Raw genomic sequence first — 23,897 nt, forward strand, 5'->3', positions numbered from 1 at the left:
ATTAACTAAAATATCTAAAACGTATTTTATTTCTGGAAAATCAGCTTATAAATCAGAAAAGAAGGCTTAGGAACTCTATTAATTAGCATCTGGCTCTGCATAACGTTGGTTCTGGCATGTTTTTAGTGCAAAAAATACACATTCAAATAAATTTCAACATCACTCTGCTTTCCTGCCACATTTCTCTAAAATAGGTATTTATGGAAGAAATCTACTCAAAGAGTAGAAGAAATATTTGGTAAATGCATTGGAGCAGGTAACTCACTTCAGAATAATTAGTGCAAGAAGAAAAATCAGATGGTCACATTCCAAATATTAAGTAATCAAAAAATGCTACTTACTTCAGCTTCACAGAACAGCTGACACTGCAAGTCACCTAGTCATTACCCCTATGATATATAGGATTATAGTAATTCATACTTATTTTTAAAATAAAATAATGCCTTATCGTTGTGACTATCGATTAATTCAAAGTTTTGTATTCTGTGGATGATTAGCTGTAAGACAAAATCAAGTTAGCTCTAGGGTTTAACAGGCTGTGTAAATAACATCAGAGGTTGGGGAGGGGGGTTTTAGTCATTTCTGTAGAAATGTGTCTGAGGGTCTTTTAGTCTTACTACCCTTTTTTCCCTTTGGTACAACCATAAAAATAACCAGGATGGATCATAGGTTACTGTGATTGCTGTGTTTGATCCAAATATGCAATGTATCTGCCATCATAATTAGAAAAACAATTTGGGAGCCCAATTGTGGAATTCCTTCTTAACTTTGCGCCTCCGTGAGGCTGAGTCCCTCACATAGACCGGGCTCAAATGTTACCAAATTCCGTATTTCCCATTAAAAACATTCACCTAACTACAATATAGTTGGCCCAGCTGAGGCTGAAAAATTGTAAATACGCATCAAAATATTAGTCGGATAATGTAAATTTGGATTTACACATTGGTTTCCCACGAAGATGGGGAAAACCCGCACGTTTTAAGGCGTTTATTTGGAACCCTTTAGACGCTTTTGAGACGCCGTGAGGACAGGCACCGCCTGAGGGAGCCGTGCCCCACAGCCCAGGGAGCTTTACCCAGGTCAACCTGCTCCATTTACCGCTGGGTGCGTGTACGCACAGCCACCCAGCACCGCCTTTCGGGGATCCATAGGTGTAGATACACCAATTCCTAGGGACAGGCGTGTGACGGGGTTAGAGCGAGCAGGCACCGCCCTCGCACCGCCCCGGGGCCGGGCCCGGGCCCGGCCCGCTCCGCCCCGTTCCCGAGCACGTCCGGGTCGGGCTGTGCCGTGAGGGGAAGTGCGCGCGGCGGCCCCGGCCCGGCGAGTGGCGGCTCCGGCAGCGCTGTCGCCAAGATGTCGCGGGGCTCCATCGAGATCCCTCTCCGGGACACCGACGAGGCGAGTCGGGCGCGGGGAGGGAGGGCGATCCGTGCCGGGGCGCGGGCGGCCGCCGCTGCCGCCCGTGGTTGTGGTTGTGCCCCGGGCTCGGGGCGCGGGTGTCGCTCGCAGCCCCCGTGGCGGGGTCGCAGGTGCGTGTCCGGCCACGGTCGCGCCGCGCTTTGCTGTGTCAGGGGCTCTTGGTGCTCCTCAAGCAGCACAAGGACACAGTCAGGGCAGAGGACCTTCTCTGTAAACTTATTTCACCGTGGAGCTAAAAACTTAGTTTAACTTTTCTTTATTTAAGGTACGCTGTCACAAGCCAAGGTTAGGTTCAGGAGAAGTGTGTGGAGATTAGCAGCGTGTAACAAAGTTTGACGTTAAATCATTCCATGGCAGATACTAAGTTAATAGTGTAGTTAAATAAGGTGTTGCAACATAATGCTTACGGGTTGAAGAATATTCTCTGTGAATATCTGTATCCCTACTCTTCTGTATACATACACATATCATACATATATGCATACATATATACATGTCCACCGACACGTATATGCACAAATATATATACAGAAACAAATTTCTGTATACCTGCCGTTGAGGTTTTAAGTTTCACAAAATTACTTTATTCTGTAGTGTTTACATGTTTAAGGGCATTTTCTTCTGTGACAGAAATTTCTGTCTGAGATGCCAACATGAATTGTGATCTTGGTGCTGCTGTTCAGGCTAGGGCTACTTGGATCCCAAAGTTCTGAATTAATCACTAGGGAATGCAATAAAATACCCCTCTACTCACCCCTGCTCTGTTTTACTTCCATGTTCATTTGCTGTGTTGGTAATATTTATTTCTCATTCATAACTATTTTAGTTGCTGGATAATGGCTTTCCGTTATCTGTCAAACAGGAGGTGCTATGCAAGATGAACTAAAATGAGTAAAAGTTAAGCAGAAGTATTTTTGCTGGTATTCTAAAGTCTTGTATAGTCAAAACTAGAAGGTTTTATAAACTGGATGCTCTTAATTCAGCCTACAGAGGAGTCCCAGCATTGGTAATCAGAGTACAACAACTTCTTTCTTGCTGTAAAATTAACTTGTAACTCAGATGACTAATTATTAAAGGCAGCATAGCTGAGTAAGGTGAACTCACAAGCAGTTAAATTGTGTTCCCAAATATCCTATCTGGGGAGTACCCATTCCTTTTTCCTCATTTTATAATATCAGAAGATTAGATAAACATGGGAGACTAATACTCACAAAAAAATGCCTGAATGATGAAGAGTTCTTGATGTCATTTACTGGTCATATCTACAGTTGTGAATATTCAGAAATTCAGCTGCTTCAGTAGTCTCTTAATTTCCTAGGGCATAAAGAGGATTTTACAAAATTTCAGGAATCTGAGTCTTAGGTATTGATTTTCTGACACGAGATGACTTGGAAGATTTTGTCTCTGAGCTAGATCTCTATATTACCTGTAGGCAGAGTTTTGGAAAGTCAGCAGTGTGCAGTCAAGTTGGTTATTAGCTGATTCTGAGCATGAGGTCCATAGTGAAAGAAGTTGAATTAGGATCTCTGCTTGTTCTCCCTCACTTATATCCCAAACATTGATTTGTCTTTTTTCTGAAGAGAGGCCGTTGCTTTTATCTTGTACAGAATACAATATGTTATCTCTCCTTCCTTTGTCCATAAGCTTGTTTAAACACAAATGCTTATTTATGTTTTGTGCTCTGACAGGTCCAGTTTCCTTTGAGCTCAGTGACAGACAATGTTTTTAATGCTTTGTGAAAAGATGATCTGTGTTGTTTGGTTCTAGGTTATTGAGCTTGACTTCGATCAGTTGCCCGAGGGTGATGAAGTTATAAGTATTCTGAAACAGGAGCACACCCAGCTGCACATATGGATTGCCCTAGCGGTCAGTATGGACACAAATTGTATATTTAAGTATTGTATTCACATAATCAAATCATGATTTCCAGTTCCATACTCTAGGACTGAGTTCCAAACAGGTACTTTATGGGGTTTTTCAGTCTTTGATTCTAGGTCAGATGTTTCTGATTGACATATGCATATTAGGATTTTAATTTAATCTCTTTTTCATGAAACAGTGCCTGTTGAGGGTTGCTTTCTATGTTTTCCCCCCCTCAATCCATAATTTTCCTGGTTTGTGCCTTTGATTATGTGCTTCATAAAAAAGGAGGGGGCAGTATCTACACTGTGGAAAGTATGGTTAAATGTCAAAATGTCAAAGAGGAAGACCAGTGGATTCTTCACTTATAAGTAGCTCAAAAAGCTGTGTTTTAAGGTGGTGAGGCACTGGCACAGGTTGCCCTTAGAAGTTGTGGATACCCCATCCCTGGAAGTGTTCAAGGGCAGGTTGGATGGGCCTTTGATCATCAGGAGAGTGTCCCTGCCCATGGCAGGACGGTTGGAACAAGGTTATCTACAAAGTCCTTTCCATCCCAGGCCATCCAATGATTCTAGGACAGAAAAATATTTAGCATTATCAGAAAACCTTTCTCTGATGATACCTACATTTATTTCTGCTTTATCCCTACATCCTAGAAAAAGAGTCTGTGATACCTAAAGCATCAGCTTGGTGTGTTCTGTACTCACTGGAGTGGTGGTGTCTGCTCAAACTGTGTTTTGTAGCTGGAGTACTACAAGCAAGGCAAAACAGAAGACTTTGTGAAGCTGCTGGAGGCCGCCCGCATCGATGGCAACCTGGACTACAGAGACCACGAGAAGGACCAGATGACATGCCTGGACACCCTTGCAGCCTACTATGTACAGCAGGCTCGGAAGGAGAAGAACAAAGACAACAAGAAGGAGCTCATCACCCAGGCCACCCTGCTGTACACTATGGCTGACAAAATCATCATGTACGATCAGGTAAAACTGATATCTGATCCAAAAAACGCTTTTGTAAATTAGTGATTGTAAAGAGAACAAGTATTGGTTCACTAAAGGGAAGCTAGAAACTGCTCAGGCTTTAAAGTCACATGTAAGCAAAACTTGTACCTGAAATATATGTGGTGCCACCAGGAATAATTTTGTCTAGCCTGGCACACCTGATAGAACTGCTTCAGTCAGCTTTGGAGATTGGGAAGGAAGAATTGGTATTCTCTTGCTTGATGAATGTAAGAGAAATAATTTAATAGTTAATCTTTCACATAGTCCAAACTTCATATTTTACAAAGATAAATGTAGTGCAAATTCTTTCTCTTGTTCTAGAATCACTTGTTGGGAAGAGCCTGCTTTTGCCTGCTTGAAGGTGATAAGATGGACCAAGCTGATGCACAGTTCCACTTCGTGCTCAACCAGTCTCCAAATAATATCCCTGCCCTACTCGGTATGAGTTTATGGATATTTGTAAAAACCTGCTCTTTGGCTGAGTTTTGGAATGAATTATGTGCTTAAGAGAGTGTGTGTAGATAATGTGATTGAGACACACATGGCAGAGACTAATTCAAATTTAGGAAGTACACATAGGTGGAAGAGCTAGGAAAAATGCAGTGCTAACTGGCATCTTCTGAGACCCATGGGCATCCATCCAGTCCAGCTATTTATGCTTCCCTGGTGGTGGCAGTGAAGCTGGACACTCTGTTAAAGGTGAAGTTACCACTTGTGAGGGGTCAACAGACTGTACACTTGTAAGTTGTTTACTAGCCTCAGTAAGTATCTTTCCTCTGGACCAATAAGGAATTAAGTTTCTGCAGAAAAATATGAAAATGTGAATTTAATGTGTTTTCATGTTTGCTTTGTTCATACACTTGACATCATCAAATGTAAGAAAAATTGTCATCTGAATTTTCTGTTAGTTTTAACTGTAACTTTTGAAAATGGGCACAGCACAAGTTAACCAAATAATACATGAATTTCTGGTTTATATTCTTTGTTTTATTCCTGCTATGTTCTAACAGGTAAGGCATGCATTTCTTTCAACAAGAAGGATTATAGAGGAGCCCTTGCCTACTACAAGAAAGCACTGCGTACCAATCCAGGCTGCCCAGGTAAGACAATATTTGCTTCTGGAGGTATTTGCTGTGCTTGCAAACTAACTCAGGTCTTCCTAATTCAAATTCAAAGGGCATTTTTGTGGTCTATATCTGTCAAAAGAACCCCAGCCCTCATTATAGAAGGATTTAGGCATTTACTCTTGCAGAATTTCTTTATCAGTAAGCTCTTGGAATAAGGCTTCAGAAATAACAGTAATGAAACAAGACATAAGATGCAAAATTCTGCTTAGAGTGTATGATGTGAGTATTATTTTCTTTATGCAGAAGTCTGGGAAAGTTATTTTAATGGCTGTAAAAGTGATACATGGCATTTAGATACATTAATTTGAGGTATTTACATTAGGGTCATAAATACTTGAAAGTCTCTTGAGAGATGTGATAGACTTTGCCATAACCTGTCTGAGAAAAGGTTTATTGCAAAGTTAATGTGTGTTCAGTGGTCTGCTTTACCATAAGATTGATTGCTACAAAAATCTTAGTTTTCAACAAACATCTTTCCTTTGCTCCCCTTTTTCTACCAGACATAGGTTTGAAACTGCTGTTTATAAATTCTCTACTCTTTTATCAGAAGTAGTCTGAAAGAGCATATGATGTGAATTTTCTGTATTAGCCCATCTGTACTTGGTCATGGAAGCTGGAGGATGATAAACAGCATGTGAATCAGTTGATCATTTGAGGAGAAATGCCAGCTAACTTGTTTATTCATCTGTGTTTTCTGAAGACCTGCTAGTTTGGGCTGAACTTAACTTGCCTAAGAAATGTCCAGCCCTTCCATCTGGCAATTTTTTAATGCTTTTCTCTATTATTTTTTAATACATTCCCATAAAAGTAATTTTTTATTTGTTTGGCATTGGAGTCTGTGGAAGACAGAACAGTGTTCTGGGGTTTATCAAGAAATAAAGTCTTACTAATATTTTCAAGATCATTTTGTGGCTGGCCAAGTATGGGCTGCTGCCTTAAAAAACCAGCAAATTGTTAGATGGCTTTACAGCCTTTAAGAAACTATGAAAAACTCTGCTTTTGCTCCAGGTTGTGAAAAAAAAAAGGCACAAAGTTGAAACTTTGGGATTGTGAGTGGTGTCCTGTTGTTCTCTAGCCGAGGTTCGCTTGGGAATGGGTCACTGCTTCGTGAAGCTGAACAAGCTGGAAAAAGCTCGCCTGGCCTTCAGCAGGGCTCTGGAGCTCAATTCCAAGTGTGTCGGGGCCTTGGTTGGACTGGCTGTTCTGGAACTCAATAATAAGGAGGTGGGTCTGGCTTAGCAGGAATCCATGCTCAGTTCACTTTCTTTTAGCTAAAAAAAATCAAATTTTCCATCCTTTCAAAGATAGTCCGGTTTTGAAATGGGTAATAACTTCTGTGGTTGAATAATTTTAAATCTGTGCTACAATTGAATGATATTATAGGTATGTGCTTGTGATGTGAGCAGCACATTCTGAATAGCTTTCTTCTGTTGCTAAAAGTCTTCAATTCTGTTATTTATTGAAGGGTTAGGTACAGAAAAACAGTGCTAGGTTAACTGTTTCATTTAAAATAATTAAACTCCATGGGGAGATATGTGAAGGAAAGTCAAGGTAAAAGACATATTCCCAGGAGGTTAGAACAAGGTTTATGGAGGTTTAGGAGTTAAGCACAAATTTTCAAACAAGTTTCAAAGTTACATTCAGGCATGCATGCTGCATGGTAAACCGAAGAGTAGGCAAGAAGAAATTTTAACTGGGCTAATAAAAGTACAATTAAGTAGTGATCCACCTTTCTAGGTATTGTATCACTAGAAAAATACATGCAAATATAGCTTAGTTGGAATCATAACCTCCTTAGCAGGAATAACCATCTCAGATATATTATTACTGGAGGATGAGACCCTTGAGTGTTTTTTAAAAAAATTATATTGTTACATAATTGTATGTGGCTAAAATTTAGTGTGCTGCTTTCTATAGTTCAATAGAACTATACTATTCTATAGAACTATACTACTTCTTTCTATAGAAAGATCTTTTGTTAGCAGAGAATATCTGAAAATTTCTTGGTTTTCTACTTTGTGAGGGGAAAAAACCCCTGTTATTATTTCCATGAAGAAACTAAAAAAGAGAGAGTGTAAGAGGTTTTTTCATAAAACTACAGAAAGAACCAAAAATACTCTAAAGTCAAATTTTAATGAATTCCACAGATGAGAAATAGATAATATTTGGTATCTTTTCCTGAAGATCTTTTGACTGAAGTCCAGGGATGAGCTCACTCACCTGAAGATTCAAAAAGCTGTGATTAAAAGCTGAGCCACTCAAAGATGTTTTGTGTTCTTTCTAAGAAATATATCACTTGTGTTTTACTTCAAACTGTTCTCACAATTTTGTAGTGAAAGTTAGTGTAACATTGAAGAGTTGACACCGGGAAGGGAGAGCACTCTGGGGAAAAGAACCTCTCTGAATATCAAATTAATTGGTATCTTTTTTGTGCTTAGATATTTCCAATATTTCTTCCTCTTAGAAGATGTTATGATGTCAGATCAGGGTTGAGATCACACTGTGCTCTCGTTGAGGTCTGTCTGATCTGTTTTTCTTAAATGAAAGCACTTAGAGCTTTGGGACCTCTACCCATCTACTGGATTGGGTTCCTGAGTTGGACATGAGACTCAAGGTATTGAAAAACTTGGGCAAATGCACAGTGGGATTATAAACCACATTAACATTTGAAAATGAAGGCAGGAAATATTCAATATCTCCTTATCCAGGTGTATTGTTATGCTAGGTTTGAAAAGATTGCACCTGTTCAAACTGAAATTGATTTTTTGGCTGCTTTCATGTTATGTTTTGACCTCTTAAAACTTAATCTGTTCAAAACCACAGCTTTCTTCTCATCATTATTACAAAGTAAAGCACAGCTGTTAGATGATGCCTTGATAGCATTTTTGGTGTTTCTCTTCAGAAATAAGTACACATTAAGCTGACATGCTTGTGATAGAGATTTCATAGTTATCCTAAATAAAGAGCAATTATTTTATCAGTTGTGGATTTGAACTTGTAGGTAAATCACATTTTTACCTGTGGGAAGCTTTCTTTAAGGTGTAAAGCTTCTTTAGAAAAGAGTAAGTTGATGCAGTAATATTTCTATTTAAACACCTCAAACTCACACTGATTTTAAAATGAGATCTAAAGATGTTGTTTGGAATTTGAACATGAAAATATCTTCATTCCACTGTTGAATGAATTGTGTAAAACATTGAAACCTAAACCAAACAGGCATTGGGGAAACTGAACAGTAGAGGGAGCAGAAGGAAAGCTGTCAGACTGTGAGTGTGACATGTCAAAGGACATCAACACTAAGTCTTTTGGCTTTTGTTGCCTTTTTTTTTTTTCTTGGAAAGTCCTGCTGTGCTCTTTTCCATTCCTGTGTGGTACCTTCATTTCCCATTTTCCATCCTGTATGCTTCAGGAAGAAAAGCCTGTAGCTGAATTTACTTTTTTTTTTTTTTTTTTTTTGTGAGTTGAGTGTGGTGTTGTCAGAAATCCTGAGCAGCCTAGACTGAAGAATGGTTTTGAAGATGGTAATAAGATACAGATACTGAAGTGCTGCTGATACCTGTCAATGTTTCATTTAGGCTGATTCCATCAAGAATGGTGTTCAACTCCTCTCTAGGGCTTACACAATTGATCCCAGCAATCCAATGGTGTTGAATCACTTGGCTAATCACTTCTTTTTCAAGAAGGTAAGAGATCACTGAAATTTTACAGTTAAATGCTTGATAACCTCTTAACAATAAGAATTTTGGTGTTAGATTCAAATACATTTCATCAGGTGACTAATATCTGTTGATCTAGATAAAGAAGTGTGAGGTTTTTAGCCTGAATTTTGTATGAACTTTTCTCAAGAAAACCAGGAAAGGTACATGTACTTAAATCAAAATCAACTTTGTGTCTTGAAGGGGTTTTGGGTTTTTGATGTTTGGAATTGGATTTTTGGTTGGTTGAGGTTTTTGTTGGTTTGTTTTTCCCCCTCCTCACTCTTCCATGCTTTAAAACATGAAATAGAGAAAAGATTAGTAACAGCTAAAACTAAATCTAAATTGTTATTTAGTCAGTGCTGTGACTAAAGCTTTGTCATGTTTTCCAGCTACCCATGTTTAAATCATAAAATCACTTGACCATAAATAAAGTGAAGACTTCCAAATTACATTTAACTTCTTTTTTTCTTTTTGTCAGGACTATGGTAAAGTACAACACTTGGCTCTTCATGCTTTCCATAACACAGAAGTGGAAGCAATGCAGGCAGAGAGCTGTTACCAGCTGGCAAGGTCTTTCCATGTACAGGTAGGGCAGTTTTATAAGTCCCCTTTGAGTATACATTTTTTAGAAGTCTCTGTTATAAAAGTTCATGCAAAGGTTGCCTGTAAAAACACTGACAGTTCTTCCTTTAATTCCTTTTAATTAGGAAGATTATGATCAAGCTTTCCAGTATTATTACCAGGCCACTCAGTTTGCCTCATCTTCTTTTGTACTTCCGTTTTTTGGATTGGGTCAAATGTACATTTATCGAGGGGACAAAGAGAATGCTTCACAATGCTTTGAAAAAGTCTTGAAAGCCTACCCTAACAATTATGAAACTATGAAAATCCTTGGATCTCTTTATGCAGCTTCAGAAGACCAGGAGAAACGAGACATTGCAAAGGTGAGTTTTCCTTCCACCAGCATCGTGTTCATTTGCAAGAGTAGAACTTGGAAATCAGATTGTTCCTTAAGTTGAATAAAACTCAGGGTTAGGTGGTTGTAGATGTGGAATATTTCATATGGCTCTCATGAGGGGTTTTCCTGTCTGTGAAGAGTCACAACTTCTGGGTAGAAGTGAGACTTCCCTGGGCTCTGGGTAAAGCATGTCCAGGAATTTAGAGAAGCTCCAGCCACATGTCTCTATTTGGTACGTCAGAAGGGCAGAATTCTTTCCATATATATATAAAATTATCTGAAGATGGGAAGTTAGCTCATGATTTCCTAAAGGGAGCAAATCAGCTGGTGATTTCTAGAAAGCACTTGTCCTGTCTGGGCTTATCTGGAAGGACAGTGATGCTTTTTTTTAAAATGAAAGGTATTTAAAATCTAATGTTGGGTAGATAAATGCAAGAAATGTTAGACATTTCTCTAGTTTTTTATGTTGGTGTAATAGCCTTTGTTTCTCTAAGACTTGAAGTAGGTGTTCTGTTCTACAGAAGAATAGAATAATGAAGGAAGAAAACTAATGCAGATTTATTACAGATATTTAGGATGCTTGCTTCTGCAGTATGGTATATCTTTCTAGTGTTAAGATGAATGCCTTCACTCTTTCTTTTATTTCCATTTTTTAAACAGGCTGTGTGTCTTTGAAGTGTCATAATTCTCTTCTGTTTTTCAGGGGCATTTAAAGAAAGTCACTGAACAATATCCTGATGATGTAGAGGCATGGATTGAGCTAGCCCAAATTCTAGAACAGACTGATATACAGGTATTATTAATACTCACTTGGTGAATTGTGTGTGCTTTTCATAAGAGCATGTAGAGCTCATTCTCTTCTTTCTTTCATCCACTTTGTGTTTCTTTCCAAAGGGTGCTCTGTCAGCCTATGGCACAGCCACACGCATTCTGCAGGAGAAAGTTCAGGCTGATGTCCCTCCAGAGATCCTGAATAACGTGGGTGCCCTGCACTTCAGGCTGGGAAACCTGGGAGAGGCAAAGGTATGCAGTTACTCACAGTTTGAATGGTGTTTCTTGGTCACACTGAGGTTTTTCTTTGAGGACATTCTGGAGTGCTTCATTGCTCTTTTCTTTCTGTGCTTCAGAAATACTTCCTGGCGTCTCTGGATCGTGCCAAAGCAGAGGCTGAGCATGATGAACATTACTACAATGCCATCTCTGTGACAACATCCTACAACCTTGCCAGGCTCTACGAGGCCATGTGTGAATTTCATGAAGCTGAAAAGCTCTATAAAAACATTTTGAGAGAACATCCAAATTACGTTGATTGTAAGAAACATTTGGTATTTCAGTTCTACAGCCATCCTTATAATGCCAAAAACCTTCTGGTTGACAGCGTCCTCTGTTCTCCTTCTGCCTGTCTTCCCTTGTTTTCACAGTAGCATTGGGGCTGAGTAGCCTGTGCTATTTGCCACAAGCTGCAGCACTCATCATGCCCCAGCCTCATCTGCAGCCTTTTCTCTGCTTGTTTTCCATTATCATCTGCAGATACCCTTCCCAAAGCTTGTGGAGATGGGAGAGCTATTTAAAGTGGAGGGAGGAGAATTATGTAACTGATGGATCCTTATTTCTTTGCAGTTTTTCAGTTGTCTTTAACTTATTAAGGCAGTTTAATACATTCATAATACTTTAACTATTCAAAACCTGCAGTTTCTCTCTGGCCATCATGGGTGCAAGTTCCACTTCATATTTCTTGTTCTGAATAGCATATGAAAGGTATCTTAGTGTTTGCTGTCCTTAGCTGATCAAGAGAAAGATTGCTTTTGAAATTGATGTGTGGACAATATTTTCTTTGTACAAGATGACTTTAACCTGTTCTCTGATCTTTATTTTATTTTCTATCTCTATTTTCAGGCTACTTGCGCTTGGGAGCTATGGCCAGGGATAAAGGGAATTTTTATGAGGCTTCTGATTGGTTTAAAGAAGCACTTCAGATCAATCAGGTTTGTACCCCTATAAGTGTTTAACATTAAAACACTCTGAATAATAAGTTAACTTAAAATTTAATTTTCCTCTTTTTGTGTTTTTAATTTGTTTAAACTAGAGGAAGGTGAGCTGCCAGATCTGCTGTCTTGTGTTTTGTTTGGGGTTCTTTTGAATATGGAATTATGTTTAGGAAGAGTAACACTTTATGCTTGAAAAAGAACCCTTGCAAAGAAAAAGAGTGCTTTTGTAACTTAGAATTAATTTTTATTTAGGATCATCCAGATGCCTGGTCTCTGATTGGCAATCTTCACTTGGCTAAACAAGAGTGGGGTCCAGGACAGAAGAAATTTGAAAGAATATTGAAGCAGCCCTCCACACAAAATGATACTTATTCCATGCTGGCTCTTGGCAATGTCTGGTTGCAGACTCTCCATCAACCCACAAGAGACAGAGAAAAGGTAATGGGCATCTCTCTGCCCTGTGTGTGGGTTTGTTTGTTTATTTTTGTATGTTGTTAGCTATTCAGAGCCTCTTCTTGATGTCTGTTTGGCATCTTCTAGCTCATAAAACCTCTGGGTAGATCTTTTAATACCCTGCTTTAGAAGTGAGTGATGAATTGGGGCATTTCTCTCTGCAGGAGAAGCGTCACCAAGACCGTGCATTAGCCATCTACAAGCAAGTCCTCAGAAATGACCCAAAGAATTTGTATGCTGCCAATGGCATAGGTGAATATCAGACTCTAGTTTTGCTTCAGAGGTGATCATATTCTTAAGTTTTGTGCTTTAACAGAGAATTGTTTTTTCAGGGCCTGAGCACCGTAGAGTGGAGCCCAGGAAATGGTGGCTATGTCAGTTTTTGAAGGGGCACTTTATTGCAGTATATTGAATTTTCTGTGCTAGGAGTGCACAGTGCATGAAGCTGGAAGCTCACACTGTCCATATTCCTCTCCCCTCAGGAGCTGTCTTGGCACACAAAGGATATTTCCGTGAAGCTCGTGATGTTTTTGCCCAAGTGAGAGAGGCCACGGCAGATATCAGCGATGTGTGGCTGAATTTGGCACACATCTACGTGGAGCAGAAGCAGTACATCAGTGCTGTGCAGATGGTAACATCTCCACCTTGAACTACCTCCTGTCTTGGCTCACATAACTTCTAGATGTCTGTCTGTTGTCAGGGCAGCTGGGAAAGTTTCTGAGCAGTGTTTTAACAAGTTCTAGGCCTATTTCTAGCAAGCTGTTGGCTGTCAAGTCTAGATTTAATAACAGACTGCCAAATGTGGGTAGGGGGTAACAAAGCACTTACCATATTTTATAGTTTTTTTTGGTAGCAGGGTTAGAATTTTGGTTGTGGAATAAATTATTTGCCAGAGTGGTTTCAGTCAGTGTAGTTATACTGTATGTGATTTACATGCAGATATTTCCAAAGTAAGTAAATACAATTTACTTTGTAAAAATTTAAAAGTTTTTCTTTTAAATAGCAACAATTCCCATTTTTGTTCTTATAAATGACCACATGAATACTTTAAGAGTCATCTTAAAAGCTGACTGGGCTGTAATTTCACTCACCACAGTTAAAATCACAAAATAATTCATGTTGAAAGCAAGCTGTTGAGGTCAGCTAGTTTAACCTGACCTGCCCAAGCAAGTAAATGTTCAAGTGTCAACTTGTTCTGAGTAAATTGACTCAACTAGTTGATGAAAAGCATACAAATAAGCTTGAAAGCACAGCATATGTTGAACAGGACAGAAACTAAGAACAAACTTGTGTCATTTAAGATGCATGCCTATTGAGGCTCAAAGACACTTCATTCAGAGCTATTCTGAAGCTTTTTGTGATGCTTAATAAAGAAGTGTTTACTGGCCTTTCTTACATGCTCAGGAGCTCAGTAGTCACTGTCCTGCAGTGAGCTATTGTTAGCAAGCTTTGGCAACACAGTCACATTGACTCTGTTGTGCTTGAATGGGGTCTGTTGTTTTTTTAGCACTTGGACTATTTTTATTTACAAAAAGCCTAATGAAAATCTCATTTTAGCAATTGCTTAAGCAGTGAATTACAGTGGGCAAGTGGGTAGCACTTTCATCTATCGTTTTAGGAGAAAAAATATTTATAAATTTGCTAATTTATTTAAGAAAATGTGTTATTAGAAATGTGTTTATTTACTGAAGTGTTTTATTGTTCCGTGGGTTTTGCTATGCAGTCGCAGTGTGAAATACATTATATTGGACTCAAAGGGAGACAAATTGAAATTGCTAGCCCAGCTTACTGCAGCCACAATAATTATCCTACTGAGTTCTCTACCCTAAAGCATACAAATCTGAGGCAGGCTTGAGCTAAACACAGAATCTTGGATGCTGAAGGTGCTCCCAACACAGTGAGATCCAAGAGTAACAACCTCAGGTGTTGCAGTTCAGGGCAATTTTTCTGTACTTGAGCTGCAAATAAAACTTACTATATATTCCTTCCTATTTTGGAGGCTTAGAGAACCCTATGAAGGGTTCCTTGAGAAAAGAGTATGTCAAACAGAAGGTGCTTTTTACTAAAAATGATAACATTTGCTATCTTTTAAGCCTTTAATTCTAGACCCACAGAAGTTATAGTAACAAGCCATCTTTTACACTTTAGATAAACTGATATCCCTTGGCATGGGTAAGTTCCTCAGCTGGGTGGACAGAGCAGAGTTGAGATATGTAGAAAGTCTGATTTTTTTTTTTTTTAACTAATTACATCAGATATATAGAATTAGTATATAGATTCATTTCAATTTGTAAAATATCTTATGAATAAAGAAAATAGATTGTTTATTCCCACCATATACTGTGGAGAATATTTGAGTGATCTTAAAATGAGTCATGTTGGTTGGACTTTGTTGCAGTAAATGCTACTTTAGAAAGTATTCTTTTGTACTTAAGACCTACAGAGCCTTCTGGGCTGCAGCCACTTTCTAGAAAAAATCAGGTACTTGCTATGGAATAGGAGAATGTTCTGATCACTGAAAGGGTGGCACCCATGTAGCAACACACTTCTTTAAAAAACAAAAGGCATATTAGCAGTAATGCTTTTTGGGATTAGAAACATTTACTAGCGTTAGCTAACCAAAATAACAAACCACTGTTGCCTCTTACTTTGATTTTTTTTCTTTTATTTCAGTATGAAAACTGCCTCAGAAAGTTCTATAAGCATCAGAACACTGAAGTGTTGTTATATTTGGCCCGGGCACTGTTCAAATGTGGCAAATTACAGGAATGCAAACAAACTTTGTTAAAGGTATGGATCTAGAACATCATGGATCACAGAATAAAATTACTCTTAGTTGATGTGTATTTGTGTTTCTTTAAATTTGGTGGTCTGGGGGTTGAAATGATGGTGTTTATTCTCTTTATGTCATTTCTGTATCACGTTGTAGCTTATCATAAAAACGTGGGTTTTTTTCCAGGCCAGGCATGTGGCTCCAAGTGATACAGTCCTCATGTTTAATGTGGCTTTAGTGCTGCAAAGACTTGCTACCTCTGTCCTGAAAGATGAAAAAAGCAATCTGAAGGAAGTCCTTAATGCTGTGAAAGAGCTGGAGCTTGCCCACAGGTAAAAATTACTTGTTTTTAATCCTTATAATCCATGTTGTTGTCCCCTTACAGTGTACTTGCATTATTGAGCACAAATCTGGTTACAAGAGCAATCATCTTCTGCAAGGCACTGTGTAATTCTAGAGTTTCTAACAGGAAAACAGAATATTGGGCCTGACAAAACTGTGTGTTCAGATTTTGCTCCAGAACCAGTTTTGTTTGACCAGGTCCCAATATGTGTTTCTCAAAGTTTTGTTATTGTTGTGACCAAGATGCTCTTCTTCCCAGGAATGTACAGTTGAAAAGATGTTGATAATTATTCTACAACTTGAATACTGTTTTATGACTTCTTTCAAAGCAAACTGTAAGGCTTAAAAGCAAATCTGTTTATCTTATATAAGTATAATTAATGACTAGCAGTCCCTAAAGACTAATTTCACCCTCCTTTTGGTAAGTAAAACCCAAATACTGTCACAGTTTAAGAACAGAAACAGTTTCTTAAGTGCATTTGAGATATTTTACTTCTGTTTAAAAAACAATAATAGAAAATTTTGTGCAGACACCAGTGTGATTAATCTGATCCAGTTGTCACTATCCTTGAGCAGAGCTTTTGTCACCATCCTTGAACAGAGCTTTCAACCATTTATCCTTCTCCTAGCTGTAGCTGGTGCATGATTTGTGCATTCCTAGCTCTGCTGTTACATTGAGGATAGAAGTTCTGACTTAAATTTAATTAGAAGCTTGTTATTTATTGTCTTGAAGAAGTTGCATGAATTTATTTTTGCCTATTAACTACAATTTTTGGAACATACTCTCCATAGTCTAGACCTCAAGCAAGGAATTTTTATATTCATGTACCCAAGAATCTGAGTCTAGCACAAAACCACTTCATTTGGAATGTGTCTGAGGGTATATGGGAAGAAACTGTGGCAATCTTGAAAGTTAAAAGTAATTTTCTTTTTAATTTGAGAAACTTTTCAAAGCACTGATCATCATATCTTAGTTGGAAGTTTGCTGTATTCCCAAGGGCCTCTCCACTAGGTCAAGGAGGCTGTTTTGAAAGGATTTTTGATAAACAAGTTTCCCTTCCTTCTTATGCTGAATTCAGGCATGTAATCTGTGACAGATAAATCAATCTTTTGAGTCAGCAGTGTTCTTACTGGTAGGAGCCAGCAAATGAAATCTCAGAACTCTTTTTAGAATGTTTCCTCTCCAGAGTAGTTTTAGAATGCTTTAGATTTGAGTATTCTGAATGCACTTTTTAACTGTTAAAAGGTGCTGTATTAAAAGATGTTGGCACAGAGGAAATTGGTGGGATTTCCTCATCTGTTGAGTTCTACAGGTTTGTAATTCAGGAGTAAATGGTTTGTTTTAAGGCAAAATTGCAGTAAATATGTAAGTAATGCTATCTTTGCTTACTTTGGTTTCTTGTGATTTCCTCCAGGTACTTCAGTTACTTGAGTAAAGTAGGTGATAAGATGAGATTTGACTTGGCACTTGCTGCTACAGAAGCCAGGTAAAAAAATATAACAAAAAAACCCACAAAGAAGTCTTTCATTCAGATTCTAAGGGGAATATTTTTGTCCTGTTTTTGGGGGGGGGTTTAAGTATTAAAACTAGATTCCACAATTTCAGCTGTCATTTTGTTAGAACAATAGAAACACAAGTGCAGGGTCACTCCCTACTACTGTTTCATTCTTTTCCCGAGTTTCACTTCTGCACATTCTTGTAAGATTTCCACAGCCCCATACAAATACCATGTGTTGGCCATCCTGCACTGAATGGGTATTATTGAAGCACTTTGTGGAGAGAAGAAAATTTCAATATTAAAAAAATGTCATTTTGGCATCAGCTAACAGGGGGTTGAAAGCACCTTGCTTTTAATGCTGTGTGTGACTTGGACACTTTATGCAACCTTAACTCTCACACTATTGGGTTTTTTAAAGCTTGAATTTTGCCCTACCTTTCCAAAAAGATTTGTTAAGTTGTTGTGATTAAATACAGGTTTTTATTAACTATTCTTTTGAAGCTCCCCAAATTGGTTGGGATTTTTCCTTTTATGTTCATGTGTGGGTTTTCTGTATATGAATTGGCTATGTTTGAAGTGTGAATCAATATGTTCTGAAATGATCCAATGGAACATAAATTAGCTTACTAAAAATGCTTTCATTTACTCAAAAATCTGCACTGCTCTTCTTTGTGCTATTTCAAGTAGCTGGATTTTTAGTTCATTGAGGATATGAATGTAGTGTTTGATGCAGGCACTTTATAAAAGCATTTCTTTTTGTGTTTGCCACCTTGCCTTACCTGAGAACCTTGGATTTTGCAGGCAGTGCTCTGACTTACTGAGCCAGGCCCAGTATCATGTGGCTCGGGCACGCAAGCAGGATGAGGAGGAGAGGGAGCTGCGTGCCAAGCAGGAGCAGGAGAAGGAGCTGCTTCGCCAGAAACTGCTCAAAGAACAGGTTTCATTCCACTGAATTCTGTATATTGCATTTTATAAGTGTGCACACTAACAATATGTGCTCCTGCTGCTCTGGGGTGGTACCTAGGAGCTGTTTTTCTTAGTCATAGGAAGTGCCAGCTGAAAATATTGCAGCTAACAGGTGATGCTCTTTCTTTCCCATAGCCTCAGAAATATTTAGTTGTATAATGAAATAAAATAGATGTGCCAGAAGTTCTGCCATCAGCCTTTTACCTATTCCACCGTGGGCTTTTTTGTAGAAAACTTTTTGTAAAAAACTTTTTTTTTGTCATGTGCATCTTCTGCAGTGACACAGAGCATCAAAAAGCAATTTTCCAGTCTCCTGACAGCAAATCATTTCTGTGCCTGCTGTTATAATCACCGTGGGGTGCAAATGCAGTGGTAATGGTTGGCTTCCTTGGTGTTTCAGGAAGAGAAGCGCCTGAGAGAAAAAGAAGAGCAGAAGAAACTTCTGGAACAAAGAGCTCAATATGTGGAGAAGACCAAGAATATTCTGATGTTCACTGGAGAAGTAGAAGGATCAAAGGAGAAAAAACGTGGTGGCGGTGGAGGCAGGGTAGAACAGAATGTTTTAATCTCTTTTTTTGTTTTCTATTTCTTTTAAACCTCCTTAATTTTCCCCTTCTGATATGTAGTCTCATGTAGGAGCACAGGTTTTTGGTTTCAAACTCTTAGGTTCTGCTGGGTAAAATTGCACAGGTTTAATACTTAAAATGTCAAAATTGGAAGGTAATACTTAAAAGTTCTGAGTGTGGTGGCATCACTAAAATGTGTTCAGTTGTTAAAGTAACAGAAGATTGTCTTATGTGCCAATTCTGAATCAGTTTCTAAATTATACCTCTCTGGTGCCAACTTTGCCATAGTCTCTAGAAGGTCTGTATTTTCATTTCTTCCAGAACATGTTCAGCTAAATTTTCATTTTGAAGTGTTTCCTGGGAGCTTTGTAAATGGGATGTGAATAATAGGTTGTGTTATCTATGTTTCTTACAGCGTTCCAAAAAAGGAGCAGGGGAGTTTGATGAGTTTGTCAATGATGACAGTGATGAAGATCTGCCCATCTCTAGAAAGAAAAAGAAGAGGAAGGGCAGTGGCAGTGAACAGGATGGGGAAGAAGAGGAGGGTGAGAGAAAGAAGAAGAAGAGGAGAAGGTAGCTGATACTTTAATTAATTAATGTTTAATTAATGTCAATTTAATATTAGACTTCCCTGAGCAATAGTAGGGTTTTTAAGTAAATTCTCTGCAGTCTTTTGCAACAGTTTAAAAACAAACTCTTATCAAGATGTCACATGATTTTTTTTTTACTAACACATTACACTTTATAAGACTTAAGCAAAGTCTTATAAGACTTTCTGCCAAGACAATCTACCAGAGAAGTAGGAGTAACACTTGAAGAACTGGACATTTCTTGAGACTGGTGTTTTTGTGGTTTTTAAGGATTTTTTTCAATATTATGCTTTATGCCATATAAAATGTGTTTCTGTTCAAGACCCCAGAAGGCAGAAGAGGGGAGTGATGATGAGGAACACGAAAACGGCCCGCGGCCTAAGAAGCGACGTCCACCCAAAGCAGAGAAGAAGAAAGCTGTAAGTTAAACCCTGGATAACTGCATCACTCTCTAAATATGTATTTGGAGTTCAGCATTACCCTGGTCAAGAGAGATTTATTAGTGTTGAAAATTGCAGCAAAATCTCCTGAAGCCAACTGCTCTTAGAGCTTATTTTTATCCTCCTCCCGTGTTGCTATTGCTGCTTCAAGGATGAAAAGGATATTTCCAAAGCCATCTAGAACTAAGTGATAGTAAATGGAAAATTTTTTAAGGGCTTGTCTGGTTTTCTGAATGTGTTTCTACATTTGGGCCCTGTGCCACATGAACAAGCAACTCTTTGTTTTCCCCCTATACAGCCCAAACCAGAGCGTCTGCCTCCTTCAATGAAAGGAAAGATCAAATCAAAAGCCATCATTTCATCAAGTGATGATTCTTCTGATGAGGACAAACTCAAAATTGCTGATGATGGGTAAGAACCTTAATTAACTTTGTATGAACTTAGAGTTTCAATGCATGCCTTCAAGAGAAAATGCAGTGTTAATGAGATAACATGAAGATAATGAGAAGTTTTTCATTGTACTCGCAACATCCCTTCCCAGTTCAAATTAATTCCACTCATTTTTTCTAAAACTGGTGTGAAAAATTCATGTATTTTATGATTGGCTTTTCACAAATATTAAAATTAATACTATATGTGTTGTGTTAGAAAGTTATGCTGTATTAATTCTCTGAAGTAGTGTGTTAAATATAGTTTTAGGTTAGAAAAAATGTTAAAATAGAAACTATACTATGTAGGATACTTTAAAGAAAGGACTTGCAGGACGATGCAGTCACAGGACACCTAAATCTTTCAGAGAAAAAGAATTTATTGCCTCTTATCAGAAGAAATTAACTTCTTCCCTCCTCGAAGGCTTTGTTAGGATTCAGAGGAAGAAGTTGACACTGACCAGACAGAATCCTGTGTTTGAATGGAATTTATGCATCATGTATGAAGTGCATGAATATGGAACAGGCTGTTGCTTTTAAGAGTTAATCCTTTGTTAGCAGGGGTCCTTTTTCGGGCTCATGATGCCCAGAAAAAGGTTCCCAGACGTCCATAACTCTTTGTCTCTGTTGTCTCATATTGTCCTGATTCAAATTGTCCAAATTATTATTCCTCTAACTGTATTACTATTTTTATAACCATTTTATTACTATTAAGCTTTTAAAATTTTAAAAACAAATTATAGGCATTTTTCACAACTAGCATTACCCAAACCCTGCTGACTTGCTTTTTATGTATCAGCTAAAGGGAGCACCTTTTAATACCATTTTTTCCCTCTGCTATTCCCCACAGGCACGCTAGGAATAGCAACAGCGATTCTGAGGAGGGCGAGCAGCAGCACAGCAAACGCATTGTTTCCGACAGCGATTCCGATAACAGGAACAAGTCGGGCAGCGAGGCCGGCAGCCCCCGCAGGTCCAGCGCCCGCGCCTCCGAGGAGGAGTCTGACAGCGACCGGTCCCCGAGGAAGAGGCGGCGCTCGGAGTCGGAGCAGTCGGACAATGAGTCCGTGCAGTCGGGGAGGAGCGGCGGCTCCGAGAACGAATCGCGGCCGGCTTCGCGCAGCGCCGAGTCCGAGCGGGACTCCGAGAGGGGCTCTGACCACGAGGGGTCTGCCAGGGCTTCTGGCAACGAGTCCGAGCCTGAGGCGTCCAATGATGAGGGCTCTGAAGGGGGCTCGGATGACAGCGATTAGAGCTGAATTACAGACCCTGTTTTTAAAAAGTTCATGTAAATACATCTCAGTTACAGGGAAGATAGAATTTTTATATTTCAAAACTGTGATTTAAAGAACCTTAATGTTTTAGTAAACTGTTGTGAGACCTTCTTGTGATTCTTTCTATTAGTTACCGATGGATGTTTCTCTGAGTTGGCTTATGGTGTATTTTTAAATTTAAACCACTGTAGGTGCACAGAATCTCTGTCCTGTAGTCAGCACACCGAGGATGGAATGCATGTAAAAACTATGGAACATAAAATCTCCTTAGGTGGTTCAGTGTGGCTGAAACTTTGTTGTGTGATTAAAGATGCATAGATGGATCTTAAAATCCTACGAGATGCAACAAAGAGCTATGGATATTTATCTTTTTCCTCACTCAGAGTAAAGGTCAGTAGGGAAGTTTTTCTTACTTTCTATTAAAGAATAAATGTGCCACAATGCAGTTCTTTTATGTTTTCAAGGGTTTGTTCTTTTGCTTCTGTTTTTGTGTTAAATCAGTTGAAAATGTGCAGATCTTAGAGAAATTTTATAAACTAGTGATGCAGATTTAGATGAAATATTTAAATTGGCTGGTAAAGACATTTGGGAGAACTCTGTATTACTTGAGAAAGGTAAAGCTGCAAGTGTCACAATAAAATGTTCTTGCTTATTTGCTTGGAGTGATTTATTTTACTCCTTAGAAGGTATAAGCAGAATACCTGAAAAAGTTGAATTTGAAATCTCTTTGGAGGAAGTGGTCCTCCCTGTATTTCAAGTACATGGCTTTGGAACTAAGTCCTTTCATGTAATGTGTTCAGGAATAATAATGAAAAATTGCTGTGCTGTAGACTAAATTGAATTTCTCTCTGTGGTTCTGAAAAGGAAATGTTTTCCTCTTTTTCACTGGTCATTAATTCCTATGTCAAGCATTTGCTAAGAGAAGATTCTGTAGGTCTGGATAGTGTATTGCTACCAATTCTAATAGATTGTACGGCCTAAATACGTTGCCTTGTTTTTAGGAGCCTGGATTGTCACTACTGATAGTTCACTTGAAGCACTAAGTGAAAGTGAAGTTTCCCATGCTGCTATTTCTGGTTTGTTGTGAGCATGAGCTGTTCTCACTGTGGATGGGTTTGTTCATGTGTTTGTGGGCTGTTGGTAACCATAGCAGACAGCAGGATGCAGAACACTCGAGAAGTCTCTCCTTGTGGCTCAGTTTGGTATCAAGTTTGTATCTGTGTTCTTACCTAAAACTTAGCATCAGAATAGAAGAACAAGCCCTCATGTTTGCTGGGTCAGAGCAGAGCTGAATCATGACCCAGAACCACAAGGAAGCAGTGGATAACTGAGCTGGGAATGCTTGGTGTCACATGGCTTCATTTATGAGGCTGTGGAAAGTGTGAGGAAACTGGTGCAGCTCAGGAAAGCTGATACATGCAAAGTGAAACAAACGGAGCACAGACAGCAGTGGCAGGTGTGAGAGTAGCCAGCTCTTAGCAATAGGAAAGAAAAAGATGTACAGCACTTACTATGGGATCTTAAAAACTTTTCTCTGCCTGAAATACACCTCTGCTGTCATAGCTTTATCATGTTACTAACTCTGTCTTCCTTGTGAAAAGTCTGCGGATTTTGTTTGATGCTATATGCACAGAAAATACATTTTGTGTTGGCTAAAAAAAGCTCTAGATGAAGAAGTGCTGTGTGGGTCATCAGACCTAACATCCAGGTGGAGAGAAAGTGTAAAATAACAGGGATTTTCAGACATCTCTTGTGAGAGGTATTTTTTGTCTCTCCAGAGAAAGGAGTTGTGTAAGGTGAGGTTATGACTTAATACAGCTTGAACTGTGTGATGTGCAAGAGGCCAATCAACAGGGACAGAAAGGGGACAAGGGATGCTTTTGCTTCACTATTCCTCTGCTTTTATGTAGCAAAAGAGGAATCAAAAAGCCACCAAAAACCAGAAGTCATTTTCTTTTTTCTGCCCTTTGAGAGGAAAGTTAATGGGAGGATTAAGGTTATGTAAAAAGTCATGTGTTGCTGTAATTGGAGAGAAAGCTGTGTTTTAGCTTAATTCATATTTTCTAATGCTTGTTTTTTGCAAGTGCTGTGGTGGAATAACATTGCCGTAATTCTCTCTTGGCAGCATTCCTTGCCTTCTGAAGTAGGTGGTTGGCTTGCAGCTATTAAATTCCTTTATTTTTAGCAGTAATCTATTCCTGGATGAAATACAGCAAGTTAGAAGTGTAACACTGCCTTGCTAGAGAAGTGCTTTATTCCTAGTTTGTGTTTTGCATCCACCGTTTTGTGATGTGCATTGCACCCATTCAATCCACAGTTCCATGGCTGCAGGAGGTGTTCCTGCTGAGCTCTGTTGCTGCATTTTGTGTGAGCAGCACATAATCTCCAGAATACAAGAGGAAAGAGGCAAGTAGAATTTGCTCTCACTTCTGAAATTTGTAGATTTGGCCTTTCACAAAATGTTTCAACTGTAACTTGACCAAACAAAAAGAAAAGTTGCTGGATTGGG

At 38.8% G+C, this 23,897-nt stretch overlaps 1 protein-coding gene across 1 annotated transcript; it reads left to right on the forward strand.

The window, feature by feature from the left end:
• Window positions 1–1,241: 1,241 nt before the first annotated feature.
• On the forward strand, window positions 1,242–22,040 carry CTR9 (CTR9 homolog, Paf1/RNA polymerase II complex component). Its single transcript, XM_074543446.1, has 25 exons — window positions 1,242–1,401; window positions 3,190–3,288; window positions 4,026–4,265; window positions 4,608–4,725; window positions 5,297–5,386; window positions 6,489–6,637; window positions 8,989–9,096; window positions 9,590–9,697; window positions 9,819–10,055; window positions 10,773–10,862; window positions 10,964–11,092; window positions 11,197–11,380; window positions 11,966–12,054; window positions 12,310–12,495; window positions 12,675–12,762; window positions 12,993–13,141; window positions 15,184–15,300; window positions 15,470–15,615; window positions 17,041–17,112; window positions 17,926–18,061; window positions 18,491–18,637; window positions 19,072–19,229; window positions 19,569–19,665; window positions 19,985–20,097; window positions 20,965–22,040. The coding sequence occupies exons 1-25, from the start codon at window positions 1,357–1,359 to the stop codon at window positions 21,365–21,367; spliced, it is 3,498 nt and encodes a 1,165-aa protein (XP_074399547.1). The 5' UTR covers window positions 1,242–1,356; the 3' UTR covers window positions 21,368–22,040.
• The last annotated feature ends 1,857 nt before the right edge of the window (window positions 22,041–23,897 follow it).

The sequence above is a fragment of the Zonotrichia albicollis genome, chromosome 6 (assembly GCF_047830755.1).
Source record: "Zonotrichia albicollis isolate bZonAlb1 chromosome 6, bZonAlb1.hap1, whole genome shotgun sequence".
NCBI classification, from domain to species: domain Eukaryota; kingdom Metazoa; phylum Chordata; class Aves; order Passeriformes; family Passerellidae; genus Zonotrichia; species Zonotrichia albicollis.